Consider the following 15,674-nt stretch of genomic DNA (forward strand, 5'->3'; position numbering starts at 1 on the left):
CCCGCCCAGAGGAGGTGCCGGGCTCTGCTCTGCGCACAGGCGAGGCCTCCGAGCCGCTTTCACAGCCACTGTCCCTGGATGACAACGAGCCCTTTACGAGGCTCCCTGAGCCCGGGAAGGTGCCAGCTCCGGTCTTTTCTGATGAACTCGGCCTGTGTGTCCCTGTTACTCGGCCTGTGTGTCCCATAACCAGGATGCATGTGTTACCCCACAGTGTCCCCTGTTGGTCCCAAGGGTGTCCTGCGAAGCCCAGAGCCCGAGACAGCCCTCTAGGCCCCCGGCCCTCTGGCCCCGCTGTCCGGCCCGCTCCGAAGGCACTTTAGCTGAGCATCTGCTGTTTCTCCTCGTGCTGCCCTGTGTCCTGTAGAAACCATGGGGTTCGTGAGGCTGTGTAGCCGTCCCGTTGGCAGGTGGATGGGGAGGCACCTGCAGGAGCCCCCATGGCCGGTGACCACGTGCCCGGGGCTGCCAGCACAAAGCGCCACAAACTGGCTGCTTTGCCGTTCGTTCTCTCATAGTCTGGAGTCCAAACCAAGGTGGGGCGGGGCCGCTCGCCCTCCTGCTGCTCTAGGAGGGTCCTTCTTGCCTCTGTGTAGCTTCTGGGGCTGCTGGCGGTCCTTGGAGCTCCTGGGCTGGGAGCTCAGCCCTCCAGCCTCTGCCGCCTGCTCTATGTCTCTGCTCCCCAAGGACGCCCGTCACGATTAGGACCCAGTCTGACCTCATTTTAACTTAACTAACTGCACCTACAAAGATACTTTTTCCACTTAAGGTTCTGGGTGGACCTGAGTCTGGGGGGACACCAAGGAGTCCAGTACAGCAGCCGAGCGCCTGCTGACCTGGGGATCCCCGCACGCTCTGAGCGCTCTGCCCCCCCCCCCACGTGGCGTGCCTTCTCCGTGCCCCTCACAGCCCTGTGTGTGCCACCTCCCACCGGGCACGGCACTCTGCCCTGAAGGTTGTGCCCGCACCTGTTATGCGGGAGGTGCACACGACACAGTGGTTTATCGTTTACTGTAATGGATGATTGGGGAACAGTCAGCGGGGGAGCCCTGGGTGCTGTGCTGGGTGTAAAGAAGGGATGCAACATGTCTGTCGGGAACGAGAAGGGCCCTGGGACCCTTGGCAACGTTGGGAGGGCACAGGGTCCTCGGGACATCGGATGCCGTGGGGAGGTCGGGCGTCACCAAGTCGGGGCAGAGGACCTGGGGCGCGGAAGTGATGGGCCTGGCCGACGGGTGTGGACGTGAGACTTTGCGGTGAACCACCCAGACGGACCGGGTGAAGCCTGGAGAAATGGGAACGTCTAGCCCCCATGACGCGAGGCCCCCATTGCCCACCCTCCCGTGTTTATTTAAAAAACGGACGACCAGCCAGCTTGTGGCCGGTGGCTTCTCTTCCTGTGCATCTGGACACTGGCTTGGTTCTGCCAGAGAGGGTCTCAGGCAGACGGGATGGGCCACCCTTCAGGACATCAGAGAACTGCTCCCCTTCATGGCAAATTGACTCACGGGCCCAGGACGAAACGCACCCACCCGGCAAGGCCGCCGGAGGGGCCTGGCCTCTCCCTCTCTGCAGGTCCTCCGAGGAAAACCCATTTCTCTGATGGCAGGGTGCAGAGCCTGGCACCCCTCCTGCCGCCCCCTCCCCAAACCCTGTGGGCAAAGGCTTCTTCTCCTCAAGGAGGGCGGGAGCTCGGTGATGGGGGGTTACCCACCCCAGCCCCTTCCCCACCCGCTCTCGCTGAGCGCCAAGCGGCTCTTCACAGACACCAGGAGGCGGAGGAGGGGGCCGACCCCGAGACCCCCGACAGCTCTTAACCAGCCCCGCCATTCACAGATGGGGAGGCGGGCGTGTCGCCGTTTGTCACCAGGCACAGTTCCCACCAGGGTCCTTGGGCTCCACGTCTGAGGCCGCACCATCCACCAGTGTTAATTATGGGGCTGCGAGGTCACCCCACATGTCTCAGGAGCTACGCGCCTGGCTCTGCGGGATCAGCCAGGTTCCCAGGGACAAGCCCACAAAGGAGGTCACTGCTCTCCCTCTTTGCTGGTGACCCAGGGATGGAAGCAAGGGCTGTCGGCCTCACTGGCCCGAGCTCCCTGCCTGGAGCTTTCTCTGCACTGGACACAACTGAGCTTATCGAGCAGAGAGGAAGGCTCCGCTGGGGACTCACGGCGGGGCAGGGGCAGCGTCCAGCCCACAACGGGAGGCCCTGAGGTCCTCAGCCCCAGGGCTGTTGGTCTGAGCAGTTGGAACAGAGCTGAGCAAGCATCGCCTCCAAGGGGCAGAGAGTAGGTATTTCAGGCTTTATGGGCCGTGCAGTCTCTGTCACGACAGCCGGACCCTGACTCTGCCATTACTGTTGCCGTGTGAAAGCAGCCCCAGACGCCAGTGAGCAAGGAGCCACTTTGGCAGCACGTAAGGGGCTTAAAAATGTTTGCGCCCATTAATCTATTAAGTCATGTGATTTTTCTGAGAAATGAAGCTTGGGTTTTAAGTTTTATTTATTATTATTATTGGGTTTTTTTGGCCACAGCTTGCGGGATCTTAGTTCCCCGGCCAGGGATTGAACCCGGGCCATGGCAGTGAAAGAGCCAAGTCAACCACTGGACCGCCGGGGAATTCCCTAAGTTTTATTATTTAGTGGCACGTTTCTTGCAACGTTGATAATTCAAATCTAATTTTGAAGTAAAGAGCCTTTGGCAACATTGTGGCTGCCTCTCCTCCGGGGATGTCTGCACGTGGCCTCGATGCGACTGACAGGTGCTGGAACCCGGCAAACTCACGCTGCCCTTGATCATCCGTTGTCCTGGCCTGGACCCTGGCGAGGGTGGCTCTGTAGGAAAAGGGATCTTGGTTAATTCGTGAAAATACCAGGTGGCTGTGGGTTTGCCCCTAAATATGATCCAAGCATTGTTAGATGGTGTTCTGGAGAAAGCTAAACACATTTAGCACGTTGTATAAAAAGATGTGAATTTTTGTAATGGTTCCATGAATGGTGAGCGGTCCTCAGAGATGACGCCCCTTCCCTGAACCCCGAGTTTACTCACCAGCACTCACCCTCCTCGGGCAGAGGTGCCAAGGCCGGCGTTAAACTGGATCGGCCCGAGTCGGAGGTCTGGGGGGGTGGCCCTCTGTCCAGCCCCTTATCTGGCCCTTGCTGCCGTCCACTGCATCTCAGGCCCTTCCCAGAAGGAGTCCCACAGCCCGTGTTGGCCACCTTGTGGGAGGGACGGTTCCGGCAACGTGGGGGACTTGGGTACATCCTTCTCTTTCCTGTTACCGAAGTTGAAAGCAGGGGCGCGCACGGGCGCACGCGTGTGGACTTGTCTTCAGCAAACCTTTATTGGGCACCCACTGTGTGCTGGGCACTGTCCCAGGTGCTGATCACGTGGCCGTGACTGAGACGTATGCGCTCTGTGTATGGGGAGGGGGCTCCTTCCTGGTGGGAAATCAGTTTCTCGGTGCCTGCTGGCCGCCAGCAGCCCGTCCTGCACCTCAGGCCCACACCTCGTGAGGGTTCGCTCTGTTTCCTAAATGAGCTCCATTGCGCGGCTGGTACTGTGTATCCTTTCTGTTCTCCAGGAGTAATTTGAGACTCTGTCAAAAGAAAGAAATTTGTTAAAAAAAAAAAAAAAAAAAAAAGCCAAAAAAGGGAAAATTTATATGGGGTTAAATAATGTCAGAGTTACAGGGATAGAGGGATTGCAAAAAGACCACTGCACTGACCAAAGAGGGTAAAACATGAAAACGAGTTATGGCTGGAAAAAAACTAAATGGGGAACCTGTCGACGTGCGGACGCCACGAAACCGCGAAGATGACTTTGGACTCCGAGCGGTGGGCGGGTGACCAGACTTCTGGGCACACTCACCTCCACGCATTTTGTGACATTCCAAAATTACAAAAACCTCTCCAAACAAGCCAAAAATGATCATGAATTTCAAGTGTTTAGAACCAAGAAGAATAAAGATTGACCATTGAAAATCTTTTAAAACGCTGAGAAAAATACCAGGATAATTGCATGGAGCCCCAGAGCAGCTCAGAATCCTGACACGTCCTGACGCCAGGCAGGGTCGCTTCTGTGGTCGTCGTGGAGGTGGGGGTGTAAAATTACAAAAACCTCTCCAAACAAGCCAAAAATGATCATGAATTTCAAGTGTTTAGAACCAAGAAGAATAAAGATTGACCATTGAAAATCTTTTAAAACGCTGAGAAAAATACCAGGATAATTGCATGGAGCCCCAGAGCAGCTCAGAATCCTGAGACGTCCTGACGCCAGGCAGGGTCGCTTCGGTGGTCGTCGTGGAGGTGGGTGTTTGGACGAGGGTCAGGCAGCCAGCTCTCCCACCCGCTTCTCACCTGGGTCACTCCACCCACAAGGGGCCCCTCGGCTGTTCTGAGCGCAGCCTGGTAGGAGCTACGACCCCCACTCCAGGCCCTGCAAGCAGGGGCGGCGCTGCCCATGGAGGGGTCTCCTCACTGCCGGGGCCTCCCCTTTTCCCTCACAAGGAGCAGAGCCCCAGCGCCCTCCTTGGGGCCCTCGGTTCCCCCAACCTTGGGACGGAGCTGCTGAGCCTGGGCGAGGGCCTGGTGCCGGGTGTGATGAGGCGACAGGGCCACCTCCTGCCCCAGCTGCGCGGCGTGGCGGGCCCCCGGGGCCACCGGGTCCGGCTGACGGCGGCTGTTCTCGTCCCGTGCAGAGAGCGTACTGCGGCCAGTGCAGTGAAAGGATATGGGGCCTTGCCAGGCAGGGCTACAGGTGTGTCAACTGCAAACTGCTGGTCCATAAGCGCTGCCACGTCCTTGTCCCGCTGAGCTGCAACGGGCATATGGTGAGTGGGGGCCGGGTACAGCCCGGGCGGGTGTCCACACTGCCCCAGGGACCCTCGGCCTCCTCCTGTCCAGGTGGGGCCCTGACATCGTCCCTGCCACCCGCGAGAGAGAGGAGGGGGCCCCCGTGGGCTGCAAGGTGACGGCCCAGGCCAGCGGCCCGGGTCGAGCCCTCTTCCTGAGCCCCGGGAGCCCCCGGCACTCTTGGGGGCCGCAGGGTCCACCAGTAGGGAGCCTCCTCCATCGTGACGTCAGCCGTGGAACCTGGAGCTGGGGCCTGACTGCAGCCGACGCATGATGGGGGCTGGGGGCGGGAGAGAGGAGTCGGCGTCACCGTGTAAATACACGCGCTTTCTAAAGCACCTGCTGGGAAGGTCGCGGCCCGAGGGGCTGAGCGGTCACCTCGGCCTGTGGACTCACGGGTGACTTCAACGCTCTGTTCCCCGTGCTCGGTGCGATGGTGTGACTAACGGTTGAGCGATACGTGTGTTACAGAACAGGTGACGTACAAAGTCTCCAGAAGCTGCACCGTGGCGCCCGCCGGGTCACTGTGTTGCCGTCTCTCTGCAGGATTCTGTCATGCCTTCCCAGGAGCCTGCAGTGGACGACAAGAGTGGCGACGTGGACCTTCCTTCCGAGGAGACGGATGGAAGTAGGGGCTGCTCGCCCCGCCCCCGGGCGCCCTTCTAGACCCTCTCCTCTCACCGGGGGCCAGTAGCCGGGGGCATGTCCCGTGCTCGCTGCGGGAGTGGGGAGGGCTCTCAGGGCCCCCCTCGTCCGGTCAGAAGTGGGCGGGTGGCCTTCCCTGGGCGCCCACGTCTCTGTGTGCTGCTGCCTGGGGAGCCCAGGGCGGGGTTGCCCTCTGTGCCGACTTTGGATGTTCTAAGAGGCACGTAGCGCAGCGGCCACCGTGGACGCCCGTCTCTGTGGAAAGGCCTGCTGTGCGCACGGCAGGCTACCGTGCAGTTCTTGAGTTTTAGTGGATTTTTTTTCTTTCTTTCTTTCTCTCTCTCTTTTTTTTTTTGTTCGGTTGGGGAGAGACTTTTTTTAATGCTAAGAAGTATTCGGAGAGTGATTCTGAATACCAGTTGGACTGATGGCCCAGCTCTGAGCTTATGCGGTTCTGTGCGCTGTTATAGGGTGTGCAAGGGCCCTAGCCCTCGATCGATAAATATGAGTCCCATCCCCTGGGATGACAGGAGGCCACGGAGCATAAAACCCCTAGCACAGCACCTCGTGTAAAGTAGACCCTTAACAAGTACCCATCCACCCAGCCAGCCATCTGTGTGCGTACCATAAGAACAAAGACCGGAAGGCTAGACACCAGAATCTTATGATCAGTCACTTCAGAAGAATCACTGGGGAAACCTGTCACAGAGGCAGGTTCCCAGCCCCAGCAGTTCAGAGTCAGCAGGTCTGGGTGGGGCCCAGGAAGCTGCATTTTCTCAAGTCTCTAGTGGAGTCAGGGTGGCTGCCAGGCCTTCACCCTGAGCACCGGCTGGCCTGGCGGCCTGGCCTGGGCCACTGTGTCTCCACAGCGGGGCAAGGGCCGTGGGGGTCTCAGGCCGCGTCCCTGACAACGCCTGTAATGCCGCTTTCGTCTCCCTCTCTTCACTAGTTGCTTATATTCCTTCAACCCGGAAACATGATGACATTGAAGATGAACCTGAGGTGAGTAAGCAGACGGCTCATCAGTACTTTCAGCGTCCTGTTGACAGGTGCTTTAGCTCATTTCTGGGGCAGTCGTGGAAACTCGAATATGAACGAGGAGGGTTGGGGGGAGCACGGCCTCGCGGCATCGGGGGTCATGCACACTGAGGCTTCCAGGGCAGAGGTCTGTGAGGTCTTCCAGACGTTTAGCACAGAGGTGCTCTCTCTACAGCCGAATGGGCAGAGAGCAAGTGAACGTGGCAGCACGTGAGCCGTTGCTGAATCTCAGAGGTGAGGATATGGTGCTCATTGTACGTACTCTTTCACCGACGCAGAACTGGGCGTGAGGGCTCATTGGCTGAGTCTGTGTGAGCCCAAGCTGCAGGCCTGGTCTGAGCCCGGGTCAGGGGACCCCTCTGACCTCAGGATCCTCTTCTTTCAAGTGTGGGTAATGATTGCACCTTTCCATGAGGGTAAACTGAGAGCATTTGTATAAACACTTAGCACCATGCCCAGCGCACGGGAAGCTTTCCATGGCACTGACTGTCGGCGTGGCCGTTTCCACATCAGTACAGGTGGCTCAGGCCATCACGGTGGACCACAAGGGGCACATGTGACCTCCACAAAGGAAACCCCGTGCTCTTGTGCTTTGAGAGAAAGCGGGAAGGCTGGCCTCTGGGGGGTGGGCTCACTCTGACCTGGCTGTCACACCCACTCCAGCACCCAGGTTCTTACATTTTCTGCGGCCATCCCCCTCCCCCATGGCGGGAGTCCCCGTCTCTGGGACTCAGTGCCTTGTGTGGCAGGGACGTTGGCGCCCACGGGCAGCTCTCACGGGCCCTCTGGTTTGGGGGGGATGGGGTGTCCGGGGTGGGGGAGTCGGCCTGTCGGGCGGCAGTGAAGGGGGTTGGCGAGGAGCGGGGAGATGACAGCTCCGGGAACAGGCCCTGCCGCCTCCACAGCTGGGTCTCACCAGGGGCACTCACGTCTGTTACGAAGCCCCAGAGGCTGCTGCCCCAGAGGTTCTTGGGGGCCCAATCCTGGCACCGTCTTCTGCTGTGGGTGAGGCCTTCCCACGTCCTCTCCACCCAGACAACACAGCGGGTCCAGGGCTGACTCTTGAGCTGCAGTTTTTGTCAAATTTTATTGGCATAAAAGCCTGCCTTTATTTTCTGTGTGTGCTTTGCACACTACCAAGCAGCTCTGCAACTCTCAGCAGACACTGGGTGTCCTACAGTGTAACCCGGCTCTGACACCATCGACCGGGGAACAGATCCTCCAGGTCGGGGGCTCAGTCCCACGAGATGGACCCCTCCTCCCACTTTATTTTATTTTATTTTTTTTTTCCTTTTGTGGTACATGGGCCTCTCCCGATGCGGAGCACAGGCTCCGGACGCGCAGGCTCAGCGGCCATGGCTCACGGGCCCAGCCGCTCCGCGGCATGCGGGATCTTCCCGGACCGGGGCACGCACCTGCGTCCCCTGCATCGGCAGGCAGACTCTCAACCACTGTGCCACCAGGGAAGCCCCCGCGCAGGCTCAGCGGCCATGGCTCACGGGCCCAGCCGCTCCGCGGCATGCGGGATCTTCCCGGACCGGGGCACGCACCTGCGTCCCCTGCATCGGCAGGCAGACTCTCAACCACTGTGCCACCAGGGAAGCCCCCTCCTCCCACTTTAGATGCCAGTTGCAAGTCCAGGTTGTCACCTATGCTTCTGAGCGACTAGCTACAGATTGGAGGGTCCCACGACTCCCTCCTCAGGTTCAATTAATTTGTGAGAACAGCCAACAGGACTCAGAGAAACATTTTACTCACCAGATCACTGGGTTATTTTAAAGGGTTGTAACTCGGGAGCAGCCAGCTGTAGGAGGCTCACAGGGCAAGGTGTGGGGAAGGGGCGAGGGCTTCCATGGTCTCTGGGCGAGCACCACTCCCAAATCGCCACGTATTCACCAACCCAGAAGCTCTCCAAACCTCTCCTTTTGGGGGTTTTACGGAGGCTTCATTACACAGGTGTGATGATTAAATCATTGGCCACTGGCGCTGGCGTCAACCTGTAGCCCCTCTCCCCTCCTGGGAGGTCAGGGGATGGGACTGACCCTCTAATCCCAGGGTTGGTTCCCCTGGCAACCAGCTGCATCCTTAGGTGACCTAGAGGCTTCCCTGTAGTTGCCTCATTAACATAAAAAAACACACCTTGCTGGCTCTCAGCACTTAGGAAATCCCCCCCCAGGTTTTAGGAGCTGTGTGCCAGGAATGGGGCCCTAGAACAGAGAGGAACTTGGTGTTAGAAATCACAGCATCACAACTGGACTCTGGGTGATAAATGAGGCTCAGGAAGTTGTGGTTCTGAGCAAAAGGACATTTCCAGCTGGAGCTCAGCCTCTGTGCACAGGACCTCAGGGAACAGCAACACCTTGAGAGGCCACAGCTTTCCCAAGGTCAGTGTCCCCGCCTGGACGTCTAGATCGTTCTCCCTGGCCATTCTGTGTCTGGAGTGAGTCAGGAACACTTAGTTACCCTCCCTCCACCTGAGAATCCTCGCCAGAGATAATTCTCAGGAGGGGAGCTTGTGCCCTTCATCGCGTTGCCTTTTTCTCTTTCATCGTATGTTGTTTCTGGTGGTACTTGCTTTGGCAGGTCTTTCCAGACATTAGCAAGTTGTGCTTTGCAACCCCCCAGGGAGGGCCAGGTGGCCTTCCGGCCGCTGCACCGATGGCCCCTGGGTGTGTGAGCCTGCGGCCACCTCCTCAGCCTGTCCAGGCGGGGCTGTGGCCCCGAGCATCCCTCCTTGCTTGCAGAGGGGTGGCTGATGACGGCTCTCAGATTTCCAGCCCCTTCCACCAGAAGCTCTTGGGGTTTGCTCCTTGGTGGCGCGGGGGTGGCGGCCTTTGGGACAGAGAGTCAGGACTTGTGAGCAGGATGGGGCTCTGGGCTCCGGGACGCGGACGCCACGTCTTCCCCCATCGTGCACGAGTCCCCTTCCCGCTTCCTCCCGTTTTGTCCTCCCTCCGTCAGGACCTCAAGCCGGTCATCGATGGTATGGACGGGATCAAAATATCTCAGGGGCTCGGGCTGCAGGACTTCGACCTGCTCAGGGTCATCGGGCGCGGGAGCTATGCCAAGGTCCTGCTGGTGCGGCTAAAGAAGAACGGTCAGGTCTACGCCATGAAGGTGGTAAAGAAGGAGCTGGTCCACGACGACGAGGTGAGGCCCCGCCTACTCGCCCCTTCGGATGGAAGTCAGTGCACGTAACTGAGGTTGCCGCTTGACCGCTTTCAAGCGCACAGTTCAGTGGCGTTTAGCGCATTCACGGTGTTGGGTCACCCTCGCCAACACCCCGCTTCACACCCGTTCACCCCCCAAAAGGCCGCCCCGTCCCCGTGAGCAGTGCCCCCCGGCCCCCTCGCCGGCCCCTACGGCCGCCCACTGTCTCTGTGGATTTGCCTGTTCTGGACGCTCTGTGTAAGCGGAACCGTGCGTTATGGGACCTTCTGCGTCCAGCTTCTCTCATGGAGCGTCGTGTTCTCAAGGTCCATCCACGTGGTAGCGGGTGTCTGCGCGTCCTTCCTTCCTTCCTCTTTAGGCCTCGGCCACGTTGTGTTTTACAGATCAGCCCCCTCGGGCTTCTCTGTTCACCCGCTGACGGGCACTGGGCTTATCTCTGCGTCCGCTGCTTGAGTCGCACTGCCGTGAACAGTTCTGGGCGGTTATTTGCTTGAGTCCCTATTTCCACTCGTCCTGGGTGTTTACCCAGGAGGCGAACTGCTGGTTCATAGGGTAGGTTCTATGTTTACCTTTTTGAGGAACAGCTAAACTGTTTTCCACGGCAGCTGTGCCATTTTACATTCCCAACAGCAACGCGTGAGGTTCCCAATTTCTGCGCGTTCTTGCCGACGCTTTTGCTATTTTCTGTTTTTTGACCATTGCTGTCCTGGTGGGTATGAGTGGCTTTGATTGGCATTCCCACAGTGACAACGTATTGAGCTCCTTTTCATGGGCTTCTTGGCTTGACGTACTTTTGACCTGTTTCTTTGACCCCTGAACGGGGGCGACGTCCCTAAGAAGCAGAGAACTGGCTTCACGCGGAGCAGACACTCTGTTCCGGTGCAGCCGCTGCTGACCCATGAGGCCGCTTGGCGCCCGTGGAGCAGGGGCCATGGGCGGGCTCCCCGGCCCAGGCTCGCAGTTCAGAGGGCAGAGCGGGGCTGCACCGAGTCCCGACCTGTCCTCCCGGCAAGTGCGTTTGTGCAGTGCTCACACCGCCCAGCTGGCCCCTTAGCCCTGGGTGCTGAGCTCACAAGTGAGTTGGGACATCCGTGCCTCACAGCTGAGGCAGCGGAGGGCCCGGGAAGTGCGGGGTCCGGCTGGCGTCTTCACTGCCGGTTGCAGCCCCGCAAGAGGATTCCAAACCCCTTCCCAGCCTGCGGCCGGCTGGAGGGTTGATGGTGTGTGAGGGCCGGTTTCTAGAACGCTGAGAGGAGAGGCCTCCAGAGAGTTACTGCTGTGGTCGCTCTCGGCATCTTCGCACGTGGCCGGTACTGGAGCTCGGACTCGGAGGTGGTCTCAGGGGAGCGAGACCCTAGGATCTGGCGCGCGGGCCAACTGTGCGTTTGTGAGAGGCGCTGCCGTCCCGTGGCCCCCGTCCCAATCCCAGGAACCTGGGAACAGGACCTTATTTGGGGAGATGTAATCACAGATCCTGCGGTGGTCATGCTGGATCAGCTGGGGGGCCCTAAATCCAGTGACGAGTGTCCTTTTAGAGAAGGGCAGGGAAAGATTTGAGACAGGAAGGAAGGAAAACACACACAGAGAAGTCACTGTGAAGACAGAGGCGGAGAAGGGCCAGAGTCCCCTGGAGGTGCAGGAAGGACCCTCCGCGGGGCCCTGCCCGCACCCGAGCCCAAAGGCTTCTGCCTCAGAGCAGCGAGAGGATACAGTTTGGAGGATTTAGGTCCCAAGGTCTGTGGTGTTTTGTTAGACTAGCGTGGGGAGTCCGGCAGGCGGGAGGCGGGTGGACCCGGGGGCGTGGGGGAGGAGGCATCACGCACCCAACGGTGTTTCCTTCCTGAGCACCCGGGTGGCCCTGTGCCTGCGAGAACAGACGCAGGGACAGTCAAGGGCTCTGTTTGAGGCCGGCTCTGCACACGAGACGCTGAGTGGGGACACCAGGTGGCCATTGCACGAGCGAGTGGAGCTGGGGGAGGTGGGGCTGGTCAGACGGAGCCATGCCGGCCAGGGCGTCCCCGGGAGCCAGGGGCAGAGGGGTCAGGACCCAGCCCCAGGACGAGGAACCCAGACGGTCTTTGGCCACCAAAGGGATGCTCACTGAGAGTCTGCTCGTTTTTCCAGAAACCTTCAGGGGAAGGCAGGCTACCGTGGACACATCCCATTCCCTCTCGCTTCCCAACCCCTGAGACAAGAGGTCTAACCCGGGGAATTCGGGGAATCTCGTCCGACTCTGCTTTCTGGGGTTGTAATGGAACCAAAGCTGAGACACTCAAGCTGAGTTTTCCCCAAGTTCCAGTGCGGATTGGATGGGAGATAGCCCTGCCGTGGGAGCTGGTGCTTGGGAGATGGGTGTGGGGTGTTGGAGAAACCTCCATTCTCTGTTTCCTCCTGTCTTAAGTGGAGATGATAATACAGACTTTCCAAGGCTGCCACGGGCAGCACATGGGGCAGTGCGGGAGAGCTTGTAGCCCAGAGGCCAGTGCACAGCTGGTGATGGTGGCTTTGGTGATGGTGGTAGAAACGGTGAGAAATGTGAATGGCGATAGATGCCAGGTAACGATGCTGATGGTGGTGGAGATGGTGAAGGTGAAGGTGGCGGATGGTAGTGGGTGACAGTGGTGGGGTGGTGATGGTGGTGGGAGGATTTCTCAGCGGGCGTTTTCTTTTCCTCTCTGTATGGCCTTCCCTCAAGCGGAGTTGACACTCCTCTCTTGCCTCCCCTTCTCCAGGATGCCTGTGAAGTGTTCACACTCCCTGGCTTCTGTTTCAGGATATTGACTGGGTACAGACAGAGAAGCACGTGTTTGAGCAGGCATCCAGCAACCCTTTCCTGGTCGGCTTACACTCCTGCTTCCAGACAACAAGTCGGTAAGAGAAAGGGGGTGCTTCTGGGATTCTGCTGCTTTCTGATCTGAACCGTGTGGCGGCTGTGTTGTCACGAGGTTTCTGCCGTCGTCTGTAGGGTCCTCCTGTCTGCAAGTATGGGGGCTTTTTGGTTCCTCAAACTGGCTTTGTTGTTCTCATTGGCTGGTGTCATATTAAGTAAATTTCATAGAAATGAAGCTGAATTCTTTAATTCTGTTTACAAATTATTTATTGAACGCATCCCACTGATACAAGCATGGGCTCAGGTCTTGGGATGCCACTGTGAACGGGAGGCCTGTCTTTGTGCTTATGGATCTCACTGATTAGTGGAATAAATTAATAAATACTAAACAGCCTCACTTAGAAGCTTTGCACATATTAGAATTCTACTTTAAAAAGGTTTGGAACTACTGGTCTAGGATAGTCAACATATACTCAGTTTGGAATTTTTTCGGCCAGATGACTTGAACTCACACAGTTTGTTGACTTGAAAAGTTACTGTGTTCTGGGTTGGGGTGCTCGGGACCCACCCCCAGGTTCGGTGACTTAGGAGAACTTGCAGGACACGGCACATCGTCAAACTCAAGGCTAAGGCTTACTGCTGTGAAAGGATGTAAAGGGAGACGATGCACGGGGCAAAGTCGGGAGGAGACCAGGCGTGAGCTGCCCGGAGTCCCTCCCTGTGGAGTCCCACAGGGCACCCTGAATTCCTCCACAGGGAATTGTGAAACTCGGGGTTTACTGGGGGCGGGTCACGTAGGCACCTCTACCTAACATGTGCCAAAGTCCCAGACTCCCAGCCAGCAGCAGGTGTTCAGTGTAAACCGTGTTGTTTGTGCAGTGTGATCACAGTGAGGCACGCTTATCACTTGGGGAAGTTTTATATCAACGCAGGGAGCCAGCGATCGAGCGAGGGCCCGACTCTGCTAGGGCCCAGCGTGCAGGCAAGCCTCTCTGCATGACGGTCTCGGTCCTGCTCTGCCCACTCTCTGCTCGGGGCTTCGTTGTGATCAGAGCAGTGACTCACCCCCCGACACCCCCCGCATCCACCCCCACCTCTCCCGATCTTCAGTCCCCTGTTCCCACTGGAACTGGCGTTGCCACCTTCCCAGATCTCAGTGATTCTGCCTCCTGAGTGGGTCTCAGACCCTCCCTTTCCCCCTGAGCCCCAGCTGCAGCCTCCTTGGGGCGTCCGGTCCCTGGGGCACCAGGCTGTCCGTTCCCCCATGTTTCGAGAACATAGATCTGAAGTACCCATCACCTGCTTCAGAGCCCCCCGACCACTTTCCCAATTGCTTCTGGGAGACAGTCCAGGCCCCTAGGCGTGTGGACGAGGCCCCTGCAACCAGGCTGCCCCTGGGTCCCTCTGTCCATCTTTGCCGCCCTGCCTGCCGGGCCTCTTCCCCCACCCGGGGATCCGGGAGGGCCCAGCAGTAGTGTCCGGTGCGCTTTCCTCACCTCTCTTTGGCTGTGACCAGTCTCTTGGGATTATGGGGCACGCCCGAGGGAGGGTGTCCCCCCAACCCCATGCTTCCTAAACGTATTGTGAAACGAGTCTTGCTGTGTTTTTCAGTTAACTTCACTGTATGAACTTGTAGGCTGTGGATTTACAAGGGTCAGATATTTCAGCCTCACTTCCAGCTCTGTTATAGGAGCACAGCGCTTTCTGCACTCAGGTCCCGGAAATCCGCCAGCTCACGTGTTCCCAGTTGCGTTAAGGTTAGAATTGGGAAAAAAAAACATCCCGTAGGTGTTTCTGTGTGAGCCCCACGATGCAGGTGCGCACCGTAGCGCCTTTCCAAACTGACGTGAGAAGATGTGTTACGGCCTCTTCACATTCACAGCCAGGAGGCGTCCCAGGAATCATTAGCATCCGCGTCTATAGTTCCTTTGCCTCCCACTTCTATGGAATCCGTCAATGACGTCTAGAAGCACCTGAGACCTGGTTAGTCAGGATAGGGTGTCTTTCCGGGCTGTTTCCACGTGCCTGCTTTGACGCCGGTTTATGATATACGCCTGTCCCCCACCACCCACGGTGTGAACTCCCCAAGAGCAGGGCCGGGTGGGGTGTTTTTCTGCTCCCAGCAGTTGGTTCATACCTGGCACCTCGTAGGCAGTTGTGGTGTTAAAGGATAATTTTTTTAAGGTACAGTCATGTCCTTGGTACAGATATAAAGTGAGCGTGTGTCAGCGTTTATGTGACTCACTGATTAATGAGGGACTTGTCAGAGGTTACAGCCTGCTCACAGGAGAATTCAAGATCCTGCACACGTCGGGTGACGGGGACCCTGGGACTGGCCGATGTCTGGTGCCGAGCCGGCCAGGAGGCCGGGAGGGGCCCCACCAGGCAGACTTCCTTTGCGAGTCTGTGGATGGCATTGTTGGTATAGAACCCACCCGGTTGGAAAGTGGCTCAGAGACGGAGGGAGACCCCGGAAGCCGCGCCCTGGGAGGGTGGTGCCAGCAGAGCCTGGTTCCTCCGGAGACCCCGTCCTCATTTCAGTCTTTCAAAGCCTTTTGTGGTTCTCCCGACAGTGGTACCAGCAGAGGCTTGGAGCCGACAGCTGCGCTTCACGTGCCAGCCCCCCCTTACTGTCAGGGCGACCTCGCACAGGGCACCCTCTCTGGGCCCCGTCTCAGCCCTGGGACAGGGAATGGCAGGGATGCCCACCTCAGGGGCTGTGGCTGTGGGTCTGTCAGTGAAACGTTTACAGCCAGGAAGGCCCCGCTCCCGGGGAACCGTGAATAATGTAAGCTTCGGCTGAAAGGGCCTTTCTTCTTGGGGGTGCTGGGCCTTGGAACAAAGACAGAACCTCGTGTCTGAGCCTGTGAGGACATAGGAGCCAGCAGCTGCCCCGCCCCACGTTGGGCGGCTGTCAGCACCGCGCCCGCTGCTGCTGGTGAATGAGGAGCGAGGCTACTGGAGTCGGGAACTGGGAGGTGGGTGGGCAGGGTGGCGGCGGGGACGTGGCTGGGCTGGGCTGGGCGTGCGGGCCACCTCGACTCTTCCCGTGGGCTCCTCACCGAGCCGCCGCCCCGAGGGCCTGCCGTGGTGCCGGGAGCCGGCGGAGCCCTTGCAGCACCACTGAACACAGCG

General features: G+C 58.6%; 1 protein-coding gene across 1 annotated transcript in view; it reads left to right on the top strand.

Moving 5' to 3' along the window:
* The window catches only part of PRKCZ (protein kinase C zeta), a 104,491-nt gene that overhangs the window by 72,224 nt on the left and 16,593 nt on the right, over window positions 1-15,674 (top strand). Inside the window, exons 6-10 of the mRNA XM_007448940.1 lie at window positions 4,702-4,833; window positions 5,402-5,483; window positions 6,450-6,502; window positions 9,500-9,688; window positions 12,483-12,580. Of these exons, the coding sequence (XP_007449002.1) occupies window positions 4,702-4,833; window positions 5,402-5,483; window positions 6,450-6,502; window positions 9,500-9,688; window positions 12,483-12,580 (554 nt within the window). The remainder of the gene's footprint in view (window positions 1-4,701; window positions 4,834-5,401; window positions 5,484-6,449; window positions 6,503-9,499; window positions 9,689-12,482; window positions 12,581-15,674) is intronic.

Source organism: Lipotes vexillifer, unplaced genomic scaffold, assembly GCF_000442215.2.
Source record: "Lipotes vexillifer unplaced genomic scaffold, Lipotes_vexillifer_v1.1 scaffold835, whole genome shotgun sequence".
Taxonomy (NCBI): Eukaryota; Metazoa; Chordata; class Mammalia; order Artiodactyla; family Lipotidae; genus Lipotes; species Lipotes vexillifer.